Source organism: Carassius auratus, chromosome 31, assembly GCF_003368295.1.
Source record: "Carassius auratus strain Wakin chromosome 31, ASM336829v1, whole genome shotgun sequence".
NCBI classification, from domain to species: Eukaryota; Metazoa; Chordata; class Actinopteri; order Cypriniformes; family Cyprinidae; genus Carassius; species Carassius auratus.
This window is the reverse complement of record NC_039273.1, coordinates 17,231,020-17,249,248: the sequence shown is the minus strand read 5'-3', so window position 1 is coordinate 17,249,248 and position 18,229 is coordinate 17,231,020. Positions and strand designations below refer to the sequence as shown.

The 18,229-nt window shown below is 36.8% G+C and overlaps 1 protein-coding gene across 1 annotated transcript; it reads left to right on the top strand.

Annotated features, from left to right (window-relative positions):
* The first annotated feature begins 5,402 nt into the window (after positions 1-5,402).
* LOC113050699 (uncharacterized) lies at positions 5,403-8,375 on the top strand. Its single transcript, XM_026213927.1, has 4 exons — positions 5,403-5,589; positions 5,909-6,262; positions 6,801-6,907; positions 7,637-8,375. The coding sequence occupies exons 1-4, from the start codon at positions 5,529-5,531 to the stop codon at positions 7,811-7,813; spliced, it is 699 nt and encodes a 232-aa protein (XP_026069712.1). The 5' UTR covers positions 5,403-5,528; the 3' UTR covers positions 7,814-8,375.
* Positions 8,376-18,229: the final 9,854 nt, after the last annotated feature.

The following is an 18,229-nucleotide window of genomic DNA, read 5'->3' as shown; positions in this document are numbered from 1 at the left end:
AATAACACACAAAGTCAAAGTCACCTTTATTTATATAGCGCTTTAAACAAAATACATTGCGTCAAAGCAACTGTACAACATTCATTTGGAAAACAGTGTCTCAATAATGCAAAATGATAGTTAAAGGCAGTTCATCATTGAATTCAGTTATGTCATCTCTGTTCAGTTTAAAAAGTGTCTGTGCATTCATTTGCAATCAAGTCAATGATATCGCTGTAGATGAAGTGACCCCAACTAAGCAAGCCAGAGGCAACAGCGGCAAGGAACCGAAACTCCATCGGTGACAGAATGGAGAAAAAAACCTTGGGAGAAACCAGGCTCAGTTGGGGGGCCAGTTCTCCAGACGAAACCAGTAGTTCAATTCCATGCTGCAGCAAAGTCAGATTGTGCAGAAGAATCATCTGTTTCCTGTGGTCTTGTCCTGGTGGTCCTCTGAGACAAGGTCTTTACAGGGGATCTGTATCTGGGGCTCTAGTTGTCCTGGTCTCCGCTGTCTTTCAGGGCAGTAGAGGTCCATTCTATAGGTGCTGCTCCACCATCTGGTCTGGATACGTACTGGATCCGGGTGACTGCAGTGATCCTCTGATCTGGACACAGACTGGATCTGGTGGCCACGGTGACCTTGGAACAAAAGAGAAACAGACTAATATTAGCGTAGATGCCATTCTTCTAATGATGTAGCAAGTACATAGGGTGTTATGTGAAGAGTTTCCGGTTCCGGTTTACCTAATTAATGCAGCCTAAAAATCCTTTAACGGATTTGGATATTAAAAGCATATTAGTATGTTATGTGTATGCCAGGTTAAAGAGATGGGTCTTTAATCTAGATTTAAACTGCAAGAGTGTGTCTGCCTCCCGAACAATATTAGGTAGGTTATTCCAGAGTTTAGGTGCCAAATAGGAAAAGGATCTGCCGCCCGCAGTTGATTTTGATATTCTAGGAATTATCAAATTGCCTGAGTTTTGAGAACGTAACGGACGTAGAGGAGTATAATGTAAAAGGAGCTCATTCAAATACTGAGGTGCTAAACCATTCAGGGCTTTATAAGTAATAAGCAATATTTTAAAATCTATACAATGTTTGATAGGGAGCCAGTGCAGCGATGACAGGACCGGGCTAATATGGTCATACTTTCTGGTTCTAGTATGAACTCTTGCTGCTGCAATTTGGACTAGCTGTAGTTTGTTTACTAAGCCTGCAGAACAACCACCCAATAAAGCATTACAATAATCTAACCTTGAGGTCATAAATGCATGGATTAACATTTCTGCATTTGACATTGAGAGCATAGGCCGTAATTTAGATATATATTTTGAGATGGAAAAATGCAGTTTTACAAATGCTAGAAACGTGGCTTTCTAAGGAAAGATTGGGATCAAATAGCACACTTAGGTTCCTAACTGATGACGAAGAATGACAGAGCAACCATCAAGTCTTAGACAGTGTTCTAGGTTATATCGAGCAGAGTTTTTAGGTCCTATAATTAACACCTCTGTTTTTTTCTGAATTTAGCAGTAAAAAATTACTCGTCATCCAGTTTTTTACCTTGACTATGCATTCCATTAGTTTTTCAAATTGGTGTGTTTCACCGGGCCACGAGGAAATATAGAGCTGAGTATCATCAGCATAACAGTGAAAGCTAACACCATGTTTCCTGATGATATCTCCCAAGGGTAACATATAAAGAAGAGTAGCAGCCCTAGTACTGAGCCTTGAGGTACTCCATACTCCATGCACTTGTGATCGATATGATACATCTTCATTCACTGCTACAAACTGATGGCAGTCATATAAGTACAATTTAAACCATGCTAATGCACTTCCACTGATGCCAACAAAGTGTTCAAGTCTATGCAAAAGAATGCTGTGGTCAATTGTGTCAAACGCAGCACTAAGATCCAATAAAACTAATAGAGAGATACACCCACGATCAGATGATAAGAGCAGATCATTTGTAACTCTAAGGAGAGCAGTCTCAGTACTATGATACGGTCTAAATCCTGACTGGAAATCCTCACATATGCCATTTTTCTCTAAGAAGGAATATAATTGTGAGGATACCACCTTTTCTAGTATCTTGGACAGAAAAGGGAGATTCGAGATTGGTCTATAATTAACTAGTTCTTTGGGGTCAAGTTGTGTTTTTTGATGAGAGTCTTAAACGGTTAGTTCGCCCAAAAATGAAAATTGTGTCATTTATAACTCACCCTTATGCTGTTCCAAACATGTAAGACCTCCTTTTATCTTCGGAACACAGTTTAAGATATTTTAGATTTAGTCCGAGAGCTCTCAGTCCCTCCATTGAAGCTGTGTGTACGGTATACTGTCCATGTCCAGAAAGGTAAGAAAAACATCAACAAAGTAGTCCATGTGACATCAGAGGGTCCGTTGTAATTTTTTGAAGCATCAAAAATACATACATTTTGGTCAAAAAATAGCAAAAACAACGACTTTATTCAGCATTGTCTTCTCTTCCGTGTCTGTTGTGAGAGAGAGTTCAAATCAAAGCAGTCTGGATATCCGGTTCGCGAACGAATCATTCAGTTCACCAAACCGAACTGAATCGTTTTAAACAGTTCGCATGTCTAATACGCATTAATCCACAAATGACTTAAGATGTTAACTTTTTTTTAATGTGGCTGACACTCCCTCTGAGTTCAAACAAACCAATATCCCGGAGTAATGCATGCACTCAAACAGTACACTGAAAAAGTTAACAGTTTAAGTCATTTGTGGATTAATGAGCATTAGAGATGCGAACCGTTTAAAACGATTCAGTTCAATTTGGGGAACTGAATGATTCGTTCCCAAACCAGATATCCAGACTGCTTTGATTTGAAATCTTTCTCTCACAGACAAGGAAGAGAAGACAATGCTGAATAAAGTCGTCGTTTTTGCTATTTTTGGACCAAAATGTATTTTTCGATGCTTAAAAAAATTCTAACTGACCCTCTGATGTCACATGGACTACTTTGATGACGTTTTTCTTACCTTTCTGGACATGGACAGTATACCGTACACACAGGTTCAATGGAGGGACTGAGAGCTCTTGGACTAAATCTAAAATATCTTAAACTGTGCTCCGAAGATAAAAGGAGGTCTTACATGTTTGGAACAGCATACGGGAGAGTTATTAATGACATTAATTAAATATTTGGGTGAAGTAACCCTTTAATAACAGCCAGTTTGAATGTTTTGGGGACATATCCTAATGACAATGAGGAATTAATAATAGTCAGAAGAGGATCTATGACTTCTGGAAGCACCTCTTTTAGGAGCTTAGATGGTATAGGGTCTAACATACATGTTGTTGGTTTAGATGGTTTAACAAGTTTATATAATTCTTCCTCTCCTATAGTAGAGAATGAGTGGAACTGTTCCTCAGGGGGTCTATAGTGCACTGTCTGATGTGATACTGTAGCTGACGGCTGAATGGTTGGAATTTTATCTCTAATAGTATCGATTTTAGAAGTAAAGTAGTTCATAAAGTAATCAGATCTAGCGGTTTTTAATGCTTTTCTGTAGGATATGTTACTTTCCCGCCAAGCAATACGAAATACCTCTAGTTTTGTTTTCCTCCAGCTGTGCTCCATTTAGGATTTAGGCTGCTCTCTTTAGGGTGCGAGTATGCTAATTATACCATGGTGTCAAACTGTTTTCCTTAACCTTCCTTAAGTGTAAAGGAGCAACTGTATTTAAAGTGCTAGAAAAGAGAGAGTCCATAGTTTCTGTTACAACATCAAGTTGTTCTGACGTTTTGAATATGCTAAGGAATTTGAATACATCAGGAAGATAACTTAAAAAGCAGTCTTTTGTAGTAGAAGTGATGGTTCTTCCATACTTGTAACAAGAAGTAGAATTTACAATTTTGGCTATATGAAGTTTGCACAGAACTAAATAATGATCTGAGATTTCATCACTTGGCTGAATAATTTCAACACTATCAACACCAATTCCATGTGACAGTATTAAATCTAGAGTATGATTTCGACAATGAGTAGGTCCTGAAACGTGTTGTCTAACACCAATAGAGTTCAGAATGTCTATAAATGCTGACCCCAATGCATCTTTTTCATTATCGACATGGATTTTAAAATCACCAACTATTAAAACTTTATCTGCAGCCAGAACTAACTCGGATGTAAAATCACCAAACTCTTTCATAAAGTCTGTATGGTGGCCTGGTGGCCTGTATACAATAGCCAGTACAAACATAACAGGGGATTTATCATTAACATTTGTTTCTCTGGATAATGTTATATGTAGCACCATTCCTTCAAACGAGTTATACTTGAAGCCTGCCCTCTGAGAAATCCTGAAAACGTTGTTATAAATTGAAGTAACTCCTCCCCCTTTGCCTTTTAGACTTTTAGACTTGGTTTGGACATTTTTTTGTATTTTCAAGTTCGGGGAACAGACACAGTCTCTATAGTGTGATTTCTAGGTGAAAGAGTCTCTATGTGCTGAAAATTAACTGACCTCTGTGACGGGAGGCAGCTAGCAGACGGTTGGTTTAGCCAGTCTGTCTGCTTCCTGACCTGGGCCCCAGTTAGTCAAGTATGAACTCTAAGACTATTTGCCATATTTCTAGAGAGAAGAGTGGCTAGTGAACAGCTAGTAAAACCTTACACTCAAAAAGCAAAACCTCAGCCCAGATATACTATACAAACTATAAGCGCATTCTCAGCCTCACACTTTTTGTAAAACACTACACACATTGTTTTGCAAAACACTAAACACAATTCACATTAGACACAGAAATCTAACAATGTCATTCTTTGCCATTTCAAGATACTGCCTAATTCTACATGACCACACATTCTACATCCCTTAACCCCATAAACTTAACTGCCTTACAAACTGTTCATAAGTAATACAAAGTTTTTTGATGTATTTAATAGTGATGTGACATACAGCCAAAGACCCATACTCAGAATTTGTGCTCTGCATTTACACCGTGAACACACACCCAGAGCAGTGGGCAGCCATTTATGCTGCGGCACCCAGGGAGCAGTTAGAGGTTCGGTGCCTTGCTCAAGGGCAACTAAAGTCGAGGTATTGCCGGCCCAAGACTTGAACCCACAACCTTAGGGTTGGGAGTCAAACTCTCTAACCACATGGCCACGACTTCCTCTAATAGTTAGTTAATATTAAGAATTGGTCCCCAAACTTAAAGTGTGACATTATTATTAAATACACTACATTTTTGACTTTTTAAACAAGTCACCTTTATTTATATAGTATAGCACTTTACAATACAGATTGAATGCGTCAAAGCAGGAAAATAGTTTGTCAGTAATTGAAGAGGACAGTAAGGAACAGTCAGTTTTTCAATTTGAAGATGACTATATACAAAAATCGATGATGAAACTGAAGTTGACAAACCACTCTTGTTTCCTTTTCCTCTTCAGTCTTCAAGGTGGAGTCTAAACACTGTGCTCCTCATTTTTACGTGGCATGATTTACGCTCGGAGACTATCTGGCTTTCAAATCAAAGTCACTATTTTCTTTGATTTACTTTTTAATAATGTTTGGTTTTAAGTATGCTCATGTTGTTCTCTTGTTTCTGATCACCCCTTCTGTAACTGGTAAGTTCATATTTCACTCTGTAAAACTTTTTGTTTTAATTTATAATTATTTCAATGTAAAAGACTGAATATATTGTGGTAATTTTATGAATTGGTCTGCGGTGAAACCAAAGTTTACTGGCAGAAATCTTTGTCCACAACACTTTGCAGTCAGACATGCTACATTTATGCAGCAAAAGTGTTGTCATAAGACTTAATGCTGAATTTTATTTTGAATGTCTAGAGCAGTTGTGTTAGGAAACTGTGTAAGTTGCATGTGTTTTGCAATACATTTGACTCATCTATAAAATGTGACTAACTTTAAGCTATTTCACCTCAGCACATGGGGGCATTGTTTATATCCACAGAGTAAGAAATTCATCCATTGACATTTCCTGTGAATCGGCAAATCAAGAAGAAAAACCATTTGCCTTTTCACTGAAACGCAGGTTGCTACAGTCCAGACGAGTGCTGTATCTTTCTAAAGATTTCCCACCATTTATTGATAAATCTGATGACAAGGATCGCATCACTGTACGTAATGAGTTGGACAGCCACACAGTTCATCTGACAATCTCAAACCTGGAAGGACAGGACACAGATGTGTACCACTGTGAATTCCACTATGGTGATCTTCCATATGACAAGAACATTCCTGGCAAGATGGAGTTCTTCATTTATGTTGAAAACCTCTGTAGGTGACCTTTACTGATATCAATTAAAAAATTTGTTTACATGAAACCATCAGTGTCTATAGTAACATCTCCTCCAAAACAGTAAATAGTCCAGAACAGGTTAATCTAGCATTCAATATACCGTTCTCTTAAAAAAAAGATAAATCAGAATACACTTCATTTACAACTGAAAATATTTAACTTGGAGCATGATTTTATGCATTGTAGCAGGCTGTTTTTGGATGCAACAGTAAGACAATGAATTGTATCCTGTTGATTGATTCACAGTTGTGTGTGATTCACAGACACTGTTTGTAGTTTGCATACATTATATATATATATATATATATATATGTATATATATATATATATATATATATATATATATATATATAATGTGACTTAGGCATTTCACCTCAGCACATGGGGATATTGTTTGTTTCCACTGAGTAAGAAATTCATCCATTGACATTTCCTGTGTATATGATGCTACAAAAGATTATATTGTTAAACTTTTTTTTTCTTTATGTGTGTGTTTTTGTTGTGACTATGTTGCAGCTCATGAGTCTTGTAATTGTTCAAGTTACCTGCCATTGATGTATGTGATCTCTGGAGGTGCATGTCTGATGATTGTTCTGGTTTTCGCACTCACTATGGCTTACTGTGTAAGTATTTAATTCTTTAATTAGATTTTTAGGGGAGAGTGGAGTAACCCTTGCCAAGTTTTACTTGGTTGTTCTCTGGCCAAGAAGAAATAAGATCGAAATACAACACACTCCTAATTATAATCAAGGAGGGCTGCTTTTAAATTTAATTTGAAGAAAGTGCATATAACAATAGGGCCATGGTTATCATTTAATTTTTACCCAAAAAGTGGTGTTATGGCCCTCATCATTGGGAATACGTTAATGATTACATTACAAAAAAGATATAAGAAAACCATATATATATATATATATATATATATATATATATATATATATATATATGCATCATCTCATTTCAGGTTACTTTTAACTTAATGTTTTTGTTGTTGTTGTTGTTGTTTTTGTATTATAATATTGGTTCAAAAAAATTAATATCCAATAATCCAATATTAAAATACAAATTCTTAAACTGTTGATTAAATTTGTATTTATTTAAAACAAAGTAATTGGAATACTTCTCAGTCATTTGACCTATATTTGCCTTTAAATCTTATGTGACATCAATTTGCCATTTTATATGTGGTTTAAAGAAGTTGTCTTTCAGACTCTCTCTCTCTCTCTCTCTCTCTCTCTCTCTCTCTATACTTATGTATATATATATATAGAGAGAGAGAGAGAGAGAGAGATGTATGGTATATATTCAACATTTCGGTTAACCCTCCCTTCTAACAATTTTCTTTCACACAGTGTAAATGTCTTAACCGTAGAAAGCCACAGCCTGTAGTTCCTGTTTATGAGGATATGGCAGGGGTGCGGCCCACCAAAGGAAAAGCCACAAGATGTCACACTGATATTTCAAAACTGGAGGAAGCAAACAGCTCTGGGGCCCCCTTGTTCAGCAATGAAAATCATTATGTCAATTGATTTAACAAAATGTATTGACTGGGAAGTGACTACTGAAGTGTTGACGTTCATGGTGATGCCAGCTCCAGCTCACCCACAAAACCTTTCTGAATCATCAGCATTAAAAGTGGTTTTTAGCATGAAATAGGTCTTTTCATCTTTCATCCATACCTTCATGTTAATGGTACTTTGTTTTAATGCTACAAATACAGAATGTCAGCTTACAGCCTTTTTCTAAAGAGAAATTAACTGCTTTATGTCTGTAGCACAAAATAGTTATGATACAAGACAGCATTTGTATTATGTGATACACTTGTAAAAGCTGTTTATTTTTATTTTTTTTACCTCTTGTGTGGAACTGAATAGGATTAAAGTGTTAGTTTTCCACTGTCATTTCCACTGAACATTCTCTGCATAAAAAAGTGTTTTGATTTCACAAAAATATATTGTTGAGGGATCTGTTTATTGAAAAGTTGCGAAAAGTTGGGGGGGGGGGGTACAGTTGTCCACTTTCATATTATTGTTCTGTTCAGACATTGTCAAATATTAAAGCATGCAAATAAATTATAGAACACTGAGGGTATGCGCGGTTTCTTATTTTTACAAGCCGAAGATGTGGCTTCCTGTCTTGTCTCACACTTGGTTGATTTTGGACTGCAAACAGTCCTTCAGACATTTGGAGACAAAAGTGAGTTACGTTTTTGGGTCTGCTCATCTAGATCTGAGTAGGGCCCTGTACATGACAAAGCCAAGCATAGCACAAACTGTGGCTCCAACACTCGCTCTGCGCCAGAACGTAGAGCATTTCAGGTCAGCATGGCTAATATGCCTGAGAAAGAAGATAGAAATTAAAAGATAAAAAGGTTACATTTGTTTTAGTACCTTACATTTACTATACTGCCTTTGTATCTTAAGATCAATTTAAATCAAAAGTTTAGTAACTTAAGTGGTGTACATTGAAATAAAATTAAAGTACAAGTTCAGTGCACAATAATGTATGAAAAGAGACAAACCAATGAATTCAAATGAATAGGACAATTGAGCATAAATGCGGTGTACAAACAAGTGTCATTTAAAGGGAATTAAGAAAATAGAATTCGCAAAACTAAAATATTACAAAACTCAATACAAAAAGTAAGATGAAGAAAGATGACATATTTCAGTGTCAGGAAGTAGCAATGGCACATGAAGACCACAAAGAAACCTTAAGAAGAGCAAATAAAGAGGAAACTGGTCACAACTAGACCATTGAGTTGCAATCTGTGGGAGAATGAAGTACTGAATTGCTTAATTGCAAAAGGCTGCAAATCATATGAGAATGACACAAATTTCTACTTGAATTTTAAAAGCATTAAAAATGTATTGTGCTGAAGTAGTATATGCAAGGGTGTATCCCTACTATTTGCAAATCATATGAATTATTATAAGTCAGTGTTGTCATTATGTCTAATTAAACAAGTTACTCAATATTACCATTAAAACTACTAACACAGAGATTAAATCGTGTCTACAAGCAAACATACTGGTGCATCTCAATGAATGAGAATGTCATGGAAAAGTTCATTTATTTCAAGAATTCAACTCAAATTGTGAAACTTATGTATTAAATACATTAAATGCACACAGACTGAAGTAGTTTTAAGACTTTGGTTATTTTAATTGTGATTGTTTTGGCTCATATTTAACAAAAAACCAACTATTCACAATCTCTACAAATTAGAATACTTCATCAGAAAAAAATAAAGATAAAAAAAACCTTTTTGTGAATTTTTGGCATTCTGTAAAGTATTTTCATTTACTGTACATGTACTCAATACTTTGTAGGGGCTCCTTTTGCCGTAATAACTGCCTCAATTTGGTGTGGCATGGAGGTGATCAGTTTGTGGCACTGCTGAGGTGGTATGGAACTCCAGATTTCTTTGACCGTGGCCTTCAGCTCACCTATATTTTTTGGTCTCTTGTTTCTCATATTCCTCTTCACAATACCCCATAGATTCTCTATGGTGTTCAGGTCTGGTGAGTTTGCTGGCCAGTCAAGCACACCAACACTATGGTCTTTTAACCAACTTTTGGTGCTTTTGGCTGTGTGGACAGGTGCCAAATCCTGCTGGAAAATGAAATCAGCATCTTCAAAAAGCTGGTCAGCAGAAGGAAACATGAAGTGCTCAAAGATTTCTTGGTAAATGGGTGCACGGACTTTGGTTTTCAAAAAACACAATGGACCAACACCAGCAGATGACATTGCACCCCAAATCACCACAGACTGTGGAAACTTAACACTGGACTTCAAGCAAATTGGGCTATGAGCTTCTCCACCCTTCTTCCAGACTTTAGAACCTTGGTTTCCAAATGAAATACAAAACTTGCTCTCATCTGAAAAGAGGACTTTGGACCATTGGCCAACAATCCAGTTCTTATTCTCCTTAGCCCAGGTAAAACACCTTTGATGTTGTCTGTGGTTCAGGAGTGGCTTAATTAGAGGAATACGACAACTGTAGCCAAATTCCTTGACATGTCTGTGTGTGGTGGCTCTTGATACCTTGACCCCAGCCTCAGTGCATTCCTTGTGAAGTTCACTCAAGTTCTTGAATTGATTTTGCTTGACAATCCTCATAAGGCTGCGGTTCTCTCAGTTAGTTGTGCAACTTTTTCTTCCACACTTTTTCCTTCCACTCAACTTTCTGTTAACATGCTTGGAAACAGCACTCTGTGAACAGCCAGCTTCTTTGGCAATGAATGTTTGTGGCTTACCGTCCTTGTGAAGGGTATCAACAATCGTCTTCTGGACAACTGTCAGATCAGCAGTCTCCCCCATGGTTATGTAGCCTAGTGAACCAAACTGAGAGACCATTTTTAAGGCTCAGGAAACTTCTGCAGGTGTTTTGAGTTGATTAGCTGATTGGGATGTCACCATATTCTAATTTGTTGAGATAGTGAATTGGTGGGTTTTGGTTAAATGTGAGCCAAAATCATCACAATTAAAAGAACCAAAGACTTAAACTACTTCAGTCTGTGTGCAATGAATATATTTAAAACACAAGTTTCACAATTTGAGTTGAATTAATGAAATGAATGTACTTTTCCACGACATTCTAATTTATTGAGATGCACCTGTACATGTTTGTATAAAGCACAAGAAAGTGGGCTGCCCCAGCCAGAAACTCCCTACATTCTTGGTTCCACCAAAGATTTTTCTTATCTACTTAAATATCTTTGGGAATTTCTCACTTGTCATTTGACTCATTCACTGGGGGGATTTGTGTGGCACTACTCCTTTGGATCTACATGTTTTTTTTACACAAAACAATACGTTTTTGAAAGCGCTTTGAGTGCCCAGAAAAGAGCTATATAAATGTAAGGGAATATTTTATAAGGTGACAGTCCACAGAAAATCAGAAATGCAACAACGCTGCCTAGTCCTGCCAAATTGTGTATTTTCATGCAGTCTACATGGTGAAAGGTTTATTAGCTTGTTAAGCCAGGTGCACTTTGCCAAACTGCTAAATTAATGTGAATCGGAATCAGAGTAAGTACATGGAGAAAAAGCAAAAGAGATTTATAAAGAGGAAAGGTGATAGACCAAGATAAAGCCATCCTGAGAACCTGCTAAAGATGACTGTGTAATGTTTGGTCTGAACCATCTGCATGAGCTCGGAGTTGAGAAAGTTCTGATACAGACAGAAGGTACACCCGTTACATGTATACCAGCACTGCAGATGGCATGGCTGCCAACACACAGAGAAATAAATAGTCAAACAGAAGAAATGAGTCACTAAGAAACAGGATATAACACAATGTGCTTTTGAGTTGACAGTCTTGAAACAGAGAAGTGAAAGAATTAAAGGTATAGTTCAGCCAAAATTGAAACCGTTGCAGTCTGTCAGTCCTGTAATGCAAGGGGATGAAAATCACGGCTTTGAGAGTAAAAAAAAAAACATAAACAAAAAGCCAGTTAAACTTCGGTGCTTTTTATTGCTGTGTAAAGATATGAAACGACTGGTCTGAACAGAATATTATTTATATTGTAAATATATCGTTTTTTTTTTTTTTTTTTACCTTTTTACTTGATTTTCATTGCAATGTAAGAACTGTCTTGAGCACGTTAGCATTTTATTCAGTCTGCGGCTGCGTCCAAAATCTCATACTTAATGAGTAGGTACTTTCAATAAGTACTTACTTAACGAGCGCTAAAAGAGTACGTACTCTACAGCCAAATCTCGTTGAGTATGAATGCGGTCCGCCATGTTTACGTTATCATGTGACCTTATATATATGACATATTATATATGACGTTATAACAAGCGCAACAACTTCAAATATATGACCGACTGCTACAGGTTTAATATTTACTATGTAAATATTTTGATGTAGATGCAATTTGCTCCTTTTGTGGTCTTGTTGAATACACAGATGCCCTTTTATTGTTATTGTAGTTTAACCAATACATTTTGTGTTGTTTTTTAAATTTTAACTCTGTTGAAATGACCCACAGTTTAATCCTCATAAAACACCTCATAACATCAGTAACTTCACAACCCTACCTCGTACAGTTTTCCTCAGCGTTTGCTGTATTTGTAATATCTGCACAAAGGAGATATCGATCAGCTGCTTGAAGATCTCGCCTTTGGAGAAGACTGTTGATTTTACACTTGAAAAATGAGTATTTTTACTTAAAAATTTAAGATTATCACAGGAAGCATATCTAGCCCACCCCAACACTTATCAACAATAATAATGATAAATGGGGACTAATAATTATATATTTTTTTGTAAAACAAATTGTATTTTTTTTTTTTCATATCTATGCATGACTTCACACTAGACAAATGCAGCCAAGATGAAAACATCTAAATATTCAAGTCAAGTAATGAATGAATGCATGTGTTAATGAAACAATTATAGGCTATAATTGTATTTACTGAAAACAACAGGAGACATGAATAAACAAGTAAAATAATAAAAGTAACCATCACAATAAATAAACACAAGTCAACAACCGATGAAACAAAGCTTTATTCAGACATTGTTCTGTTTTTCCCCACATCTGTCCATCAGGTCCCTCTCTGCTGCAGTCAGACTGAATCTGATCATGATGAGATAGGGACTTCGAGTGCTATTCTGAGTGCACTGAGAGGATGTAGAAGACCATGATGAAGACCCTGAACCTGTGTCTGCTCCAAACATCTGTGTCTGCTCACCATAAGCACCACTACCTGGAAAAACACTTACACAGAGTAAAACACCTTGTCATGTTGTCAGCATTCTATTTATTGCTGAATTTAATTTCATATTTTTACAATTGCATGTTAATTTGCTATAGCTTCATTATTTCTGTCGTGTAGTGAACTGGACTGGTCAGCAGAAGGTTGCTGGATCAATCTCCACCAGTGTGTCTTTACTCCAGGTGACTCCAGAGGGATTGAGATCCTGTAATAAGAGCACTTCAGATAAAAGTGTCTGGCCAATTAATACATGTAAATGTGAATTTTGTGAATGCTACTATAATATTAATGCATGCGTACATTTAATACACTTTCTGTTTTGGGTTTTAAAGGGTCAGATCATCCAAACATATAAATTCAGTCAATAATGACTTGCCTCCATTCTGTTCAATCTTTTGTCCAAAGTTTCTCCTGCTGGTTTGTGTTTGAAACTCCGGTTTTATTGACTGATGTTGTATGAACAGTAACCAACAGAACAAACTTGACCAAAATCACATCCTCAGTGTTTTTTGCCCTTTCTCTAGATGTTCTCACTGGCTCTGGGTTCACTGAAGATGAAGAGACCACAGCAACATCTGGTCCTGATGAGAAAACAAGTGGAGATGCAGTGATGGAGCATTTCACCAATGGCACTCCATCTTCTCCATCCTCAGTGCACACAGCAGTCTGCAGATATTTCAGATCCTGCAAAGATGCACAAACACAAAACCAAAGCAGTCATTTTAACAGCACAGTGTCAATTCATTTCTTGTATTAGAAGTAACAGAATGATCTTATTTTATATTTTGGTTTCATGTTTTTTCCACAGATGCTGCTGTCACCTGCTCAACCACAAAAGATCTGCATCAAATGTACAGCAATCAAGAATCAGAAAAGTGCTGTAATAACTGTTTAAAATAAACTACAACTTAAAATTTAAAATATATTTTATTGATGACTGTAGTTTACTCACTGAGAGTCTTTGATGGCAGCATTCTTCATCGGTCTCTTTTCATCAGATAAACACACGTGTGTCTCATCTGTCCTTGTAACATCCAGTCAGTCTCCTCTCCGATTTATCTGTGATATACTGCATTTACATGTTGAGATAGTTACTGATGTGTTCACTCACTTTATCCAACACAAATGTTCCTCAATTTATCAACAATACTAATGGTCAAATGAAATAAATAAATTATGTTTACTTAATGTAGATTTATTTATTTACATCACTTACATTCATCTAAAGCAATGTAGACAGTGGATTCTACATGATAACACACACATCTCTGACTCAGATGTCTGTTCATGTGATTTGCTCTTTTGAAATTCTCTTAGAACATTTCTCTGTCTCATATTAAACAGACATTTAATCGTCTTTAAGATGTATATGGTTCATGCAAATCCACTTTGGAGACGTACATGTGCTTACTGGAGATCCGCTGTTCACTTTACATAATAATTTTTTTTTTTTTTTTTTTTTTTTACAAATATACTGTTATGTTACTGGCTAGCGTCTTTACACCTTAACAAATCAACAGTTTGCTCTACAGTAGCTCAACATATACGATTTTAACACATGGGAACCGTGTTTTGTTTTATAATACTCACCTTTGAAAACACCCTCGTTGCTGCTCTCCTTCACGTTCGATGACGATTTATCCTTTCTGCGTGGCATCCTGGGATTGAAAAGTATCTATCGATGAACCCTTCAGAATCTTGGCTGAAGCAGGTGTGGTGGAAAAATTCATTGAACATTGCTTCTGTATGCCTATATATGCATGTGTTTTCTTAGAATTGCTGTGTGGGTTTAGAAGGGTGACACCTGGGGGGAAAACAGATGTCTGAGAATGACCTGAGAGGGTCATTGGGCCATATAGTGGGGGGACAATGTCTGAGGATGACCTGAGGGGGTCACCTAAGTCCTAAATGTGTGAGAAACCGCCCATAGAGAGTGTTCCTTGTTATGTGTGGAAAGTTACAGCTGTTCAGACTGTATAACCTTGGAAGCAGCAGAGGTATATAAGGTGGAGGACTGCCCTCTTCCTGGGTCGGTTTCACTCTGCAGGAACTCAGTGTTGCTGTCTGACTGTCTGACCTTCTTTGCAAAGAATAAAAGCTTTCTTTTAATTATATCTGGGAATTTGAGTCTGTCTCTTATGCTGATGAGAGTTGATTTAAATTTTGACACGACACAGGACATCCGGGATTTCTCGCCTACTGTTTTATGGTTTAAGGTTTCGAACGTACTTCTTTCTTCACATACTCTTTTTCCCCTACTATATAGTAGGTGAGTAGGCATATTAGAATGCAAATTAAGTATATGTACAACTGAATCTCGCGAGAATTATTGCAATTCTCGCCTACTCTTTTATGGACGCAAAAGATTCAAACATACTAATTTGTCGCATACTGCTTTTTCAATACTATATAGTAGAGAAATATGCGATTTCGGATGCAGCCTGCGTGTGAGGAGTCTTCTTCTTCTTTTTGCTTTATGGCGGATCTCAGACTTATAAGTGCATTACTGCCACCTATCTCTCAAATTGAATAAAATCTCAATTAGGAGTGTTAAGAAGAAGATGTCTCACGCTCAAACAGAAGAAGAAGACGCAAACAACACAGGACAGTTTGGACATTGCAGTGAAAATCAGAGGTAAACAACAATATAAAAACTGTTCAGTTTCTTGCACAGACCAAACGTTTTGTGTCTTTAGTTTACACATCAATGACAATTTGCAGGGTTTAATTTTGTTTTATTTGTGTATTTTTCCCCTTACATTATAAGACTGAAATACTGAAACGGTTTCAGTTAAAAATCTTTGTTTGTGTTATACTGAAGAAATAAAGTCGCCTACATCTTGGATGCCCTGGGGGTAAGCAGATAAACATAAAATTTTCTTTCTTTTTGAGTGAAATATCACTTTAAATGCATATTGTTAGTTTGAATGTTCCATGAGGTTCTTTCAAACTAATGTAACATTCTCTAGTGTTTTCTGTCCACATTGTCTCTAGTCTCAAACACTGAGGGGAACAATTGAGAAAATTGTGATTTATATCAAACGCTTGAAGATTTTGCTAACTGTACTGAATTAAAATGCATTTGTACTGTATATAGTGTGATTTCATGATGAGACTAAAATTGAAGAACAGAAAACCATCATCTGACTCATAAGATGCTCTGCAGCCAGACAGCTTGGAGAAGTTTTCTGTTTTTGGGAAATCATTCTGAGTAAACCACCTAATCATGTATTGTTTTTATTGTTATCAGTATGTGGAAATAACCTGAGAGATAAACAAGAGTGGTCAGTTAAAACGGAGAGAATACAAAAGACAAAACTCAAAATTAGCCATTTGAATTGACACCCTAAAAGTAATTGTTAAAGAAAGGTCAATGTAATAATTCCATGGTCTTTGGTCTATACCTTCAAACTCTTTTAATTGTGGATAATGAGAGATCACTTATGGATACACAGCCATGGTGGTGAGTTTAAAGAAGATGTCTTTGCTGGGAGCCGCAGCTGTGTTACAGGTATATGACTGAGGTGGTGGCATCTTGTGCTTGCAACAGAATTCCAGAGGAATCATACAGTACTGCTGCTTTGTTTCTGGCAGATCTGACTTTGCATCAATCAACATACATGGAGTCTTACTATCCATGGAGTATTTATGGAAAATAAAGTCAAAAATGCATTTAGTACACATACATCAGTATAATATAAAAAGAACACAGTAAATGTCTTAAGATAACAAAGATGTGAAGTCATGTGTTAATGTTTTGCTCTGTATGTATTATTATGTATTAGACAGCATATTGGCTTTGCTCTTTAAAGTGTAGAAGCAAACCTTGAAGATTTGTGCACAGTACTCAAAAGAGCAAGGGTTGCTGACATCATAGATCAGAAACACAATGTCAAATCAAAGTTCTGTCTCAGACAGGAAATCAAAATCTGGAAAGATTTAATGGAGCTTAAGGAAAAACAAACAAATGCAGGACAAAGTTTCAGTTTCTTTTCAAGATTTAAGAACAAAAACTGCAACATGCTTTTCCATCTAAAAAGAAAATACTCAGAATGACTATAGCCTAGTTCCACAGACTGAAAAAAACCTAAAGTGTAAGTTCCTGTAAACCAAATAACTATTTACCATTAAGTACTTCCCTTGTCCATAAATCTGCAGTACTGATTGCATAATTAGGGCTCAAGCCTGGAGGGCGAGAGCCCTATTGTTTTCCTTAGGATTATTTTTTATTATTATTATTATTAGGGCTCAAGCCCGAAGGGGCGAAGAGCCCTATTGTTCTTCTAAGGATTATTCTTGTTATTATTATTTTTATTTTTTATTAAACCTTCCGGGGTGTTTTGGGGGCCTTAACATGCTCAAAAACTCTTGAAAATTGGCACACACATTGGAATCTGCGGCCATCAGGACGCCGCAGAGGCTGGGACCCGGGCGTGGCACAGGGGCTCTACAGCGCCCCCTGGAAGACAGTCAGAATTCTTGAACCATAGCTCACACACACTTGCATGTATTTATATCAAACTCGGTACACTTATAGATCTCATTGAGCCAAACAACTTTCACACTTTATGTCATAGGCTCCGCCCAACAGGAAGTCAGCTATTCAGGGCTGTTTAAAAAAAGCATGCTCTGGAATTTGAAATACTCCTCTGAGGTTTTCAACCCGTTCGCCACGAAACTCGGTGAACATGATCTCAAGACATTGAGGATGAAAAATTGCGAGGGGATTTTTGATATCTCGAACGATTTGCCCGTGGCGAGGCATGGAACTTATGGCGAGAAATGAGAAACAGGAAATGTCTAATAACATCCACATACATTTCCTGAATTTGATCAAACTTCATGGGTTTGTTCGTTGTATGATACCGATTGTATATATGTGGCTATTAAGAGTCAACGTTATAGCGCCACCAACTGGCAGCAGGAAGTGTGTCATTTTCCAAATGCTTTGAATTCAGCATCTTATTTTTACTCGATTTACTTAAAACTTCATCAGAATAATGACAAAACACGGCCGATGTAAATCTGTTGTGGGGATATTGATATCTGATATAGTGTTGCCATGGCAACGTGTCAAACTTGAATGTTCTGTTATGGTGAGTTTGAGGCAGACAACAAGTTCAGATTTACATGAAACTCAAAACACATATCAGTATTAGTGATAGCTAGACAATGGCAAAAGCTTTTAAAAGGGCGTGAAGGAGGCACTCTATAG

What these genes read in the sequence shown, in the direction of transcription:
- LOC113050699 (XM_026213927.1), top strand. Translation starts at nt 5,529, where the DNA reads ATGTTTGGTTTTAAGTATGCTCATGTTGTTCTCTTGTTTCTGATCACC. An exon ending in CATTTATGTTGAAAACCTCT is followed by an intron (nt 6,263 to 6,800) that starts GTAGGTGACCTT and finishes ACTATGTTGCAG; the next exon opens with CTCATGAGTCTTGTAATTGT. An exon ending in CACTCACTATGGCTTACTGT is followed by an intron (nt 6,908 to 7,636) that starts GTAAGTATTTAA and finishes TCTTTCACACAG; the next exon opens with TGTAAATGTCTTAACCGTAG.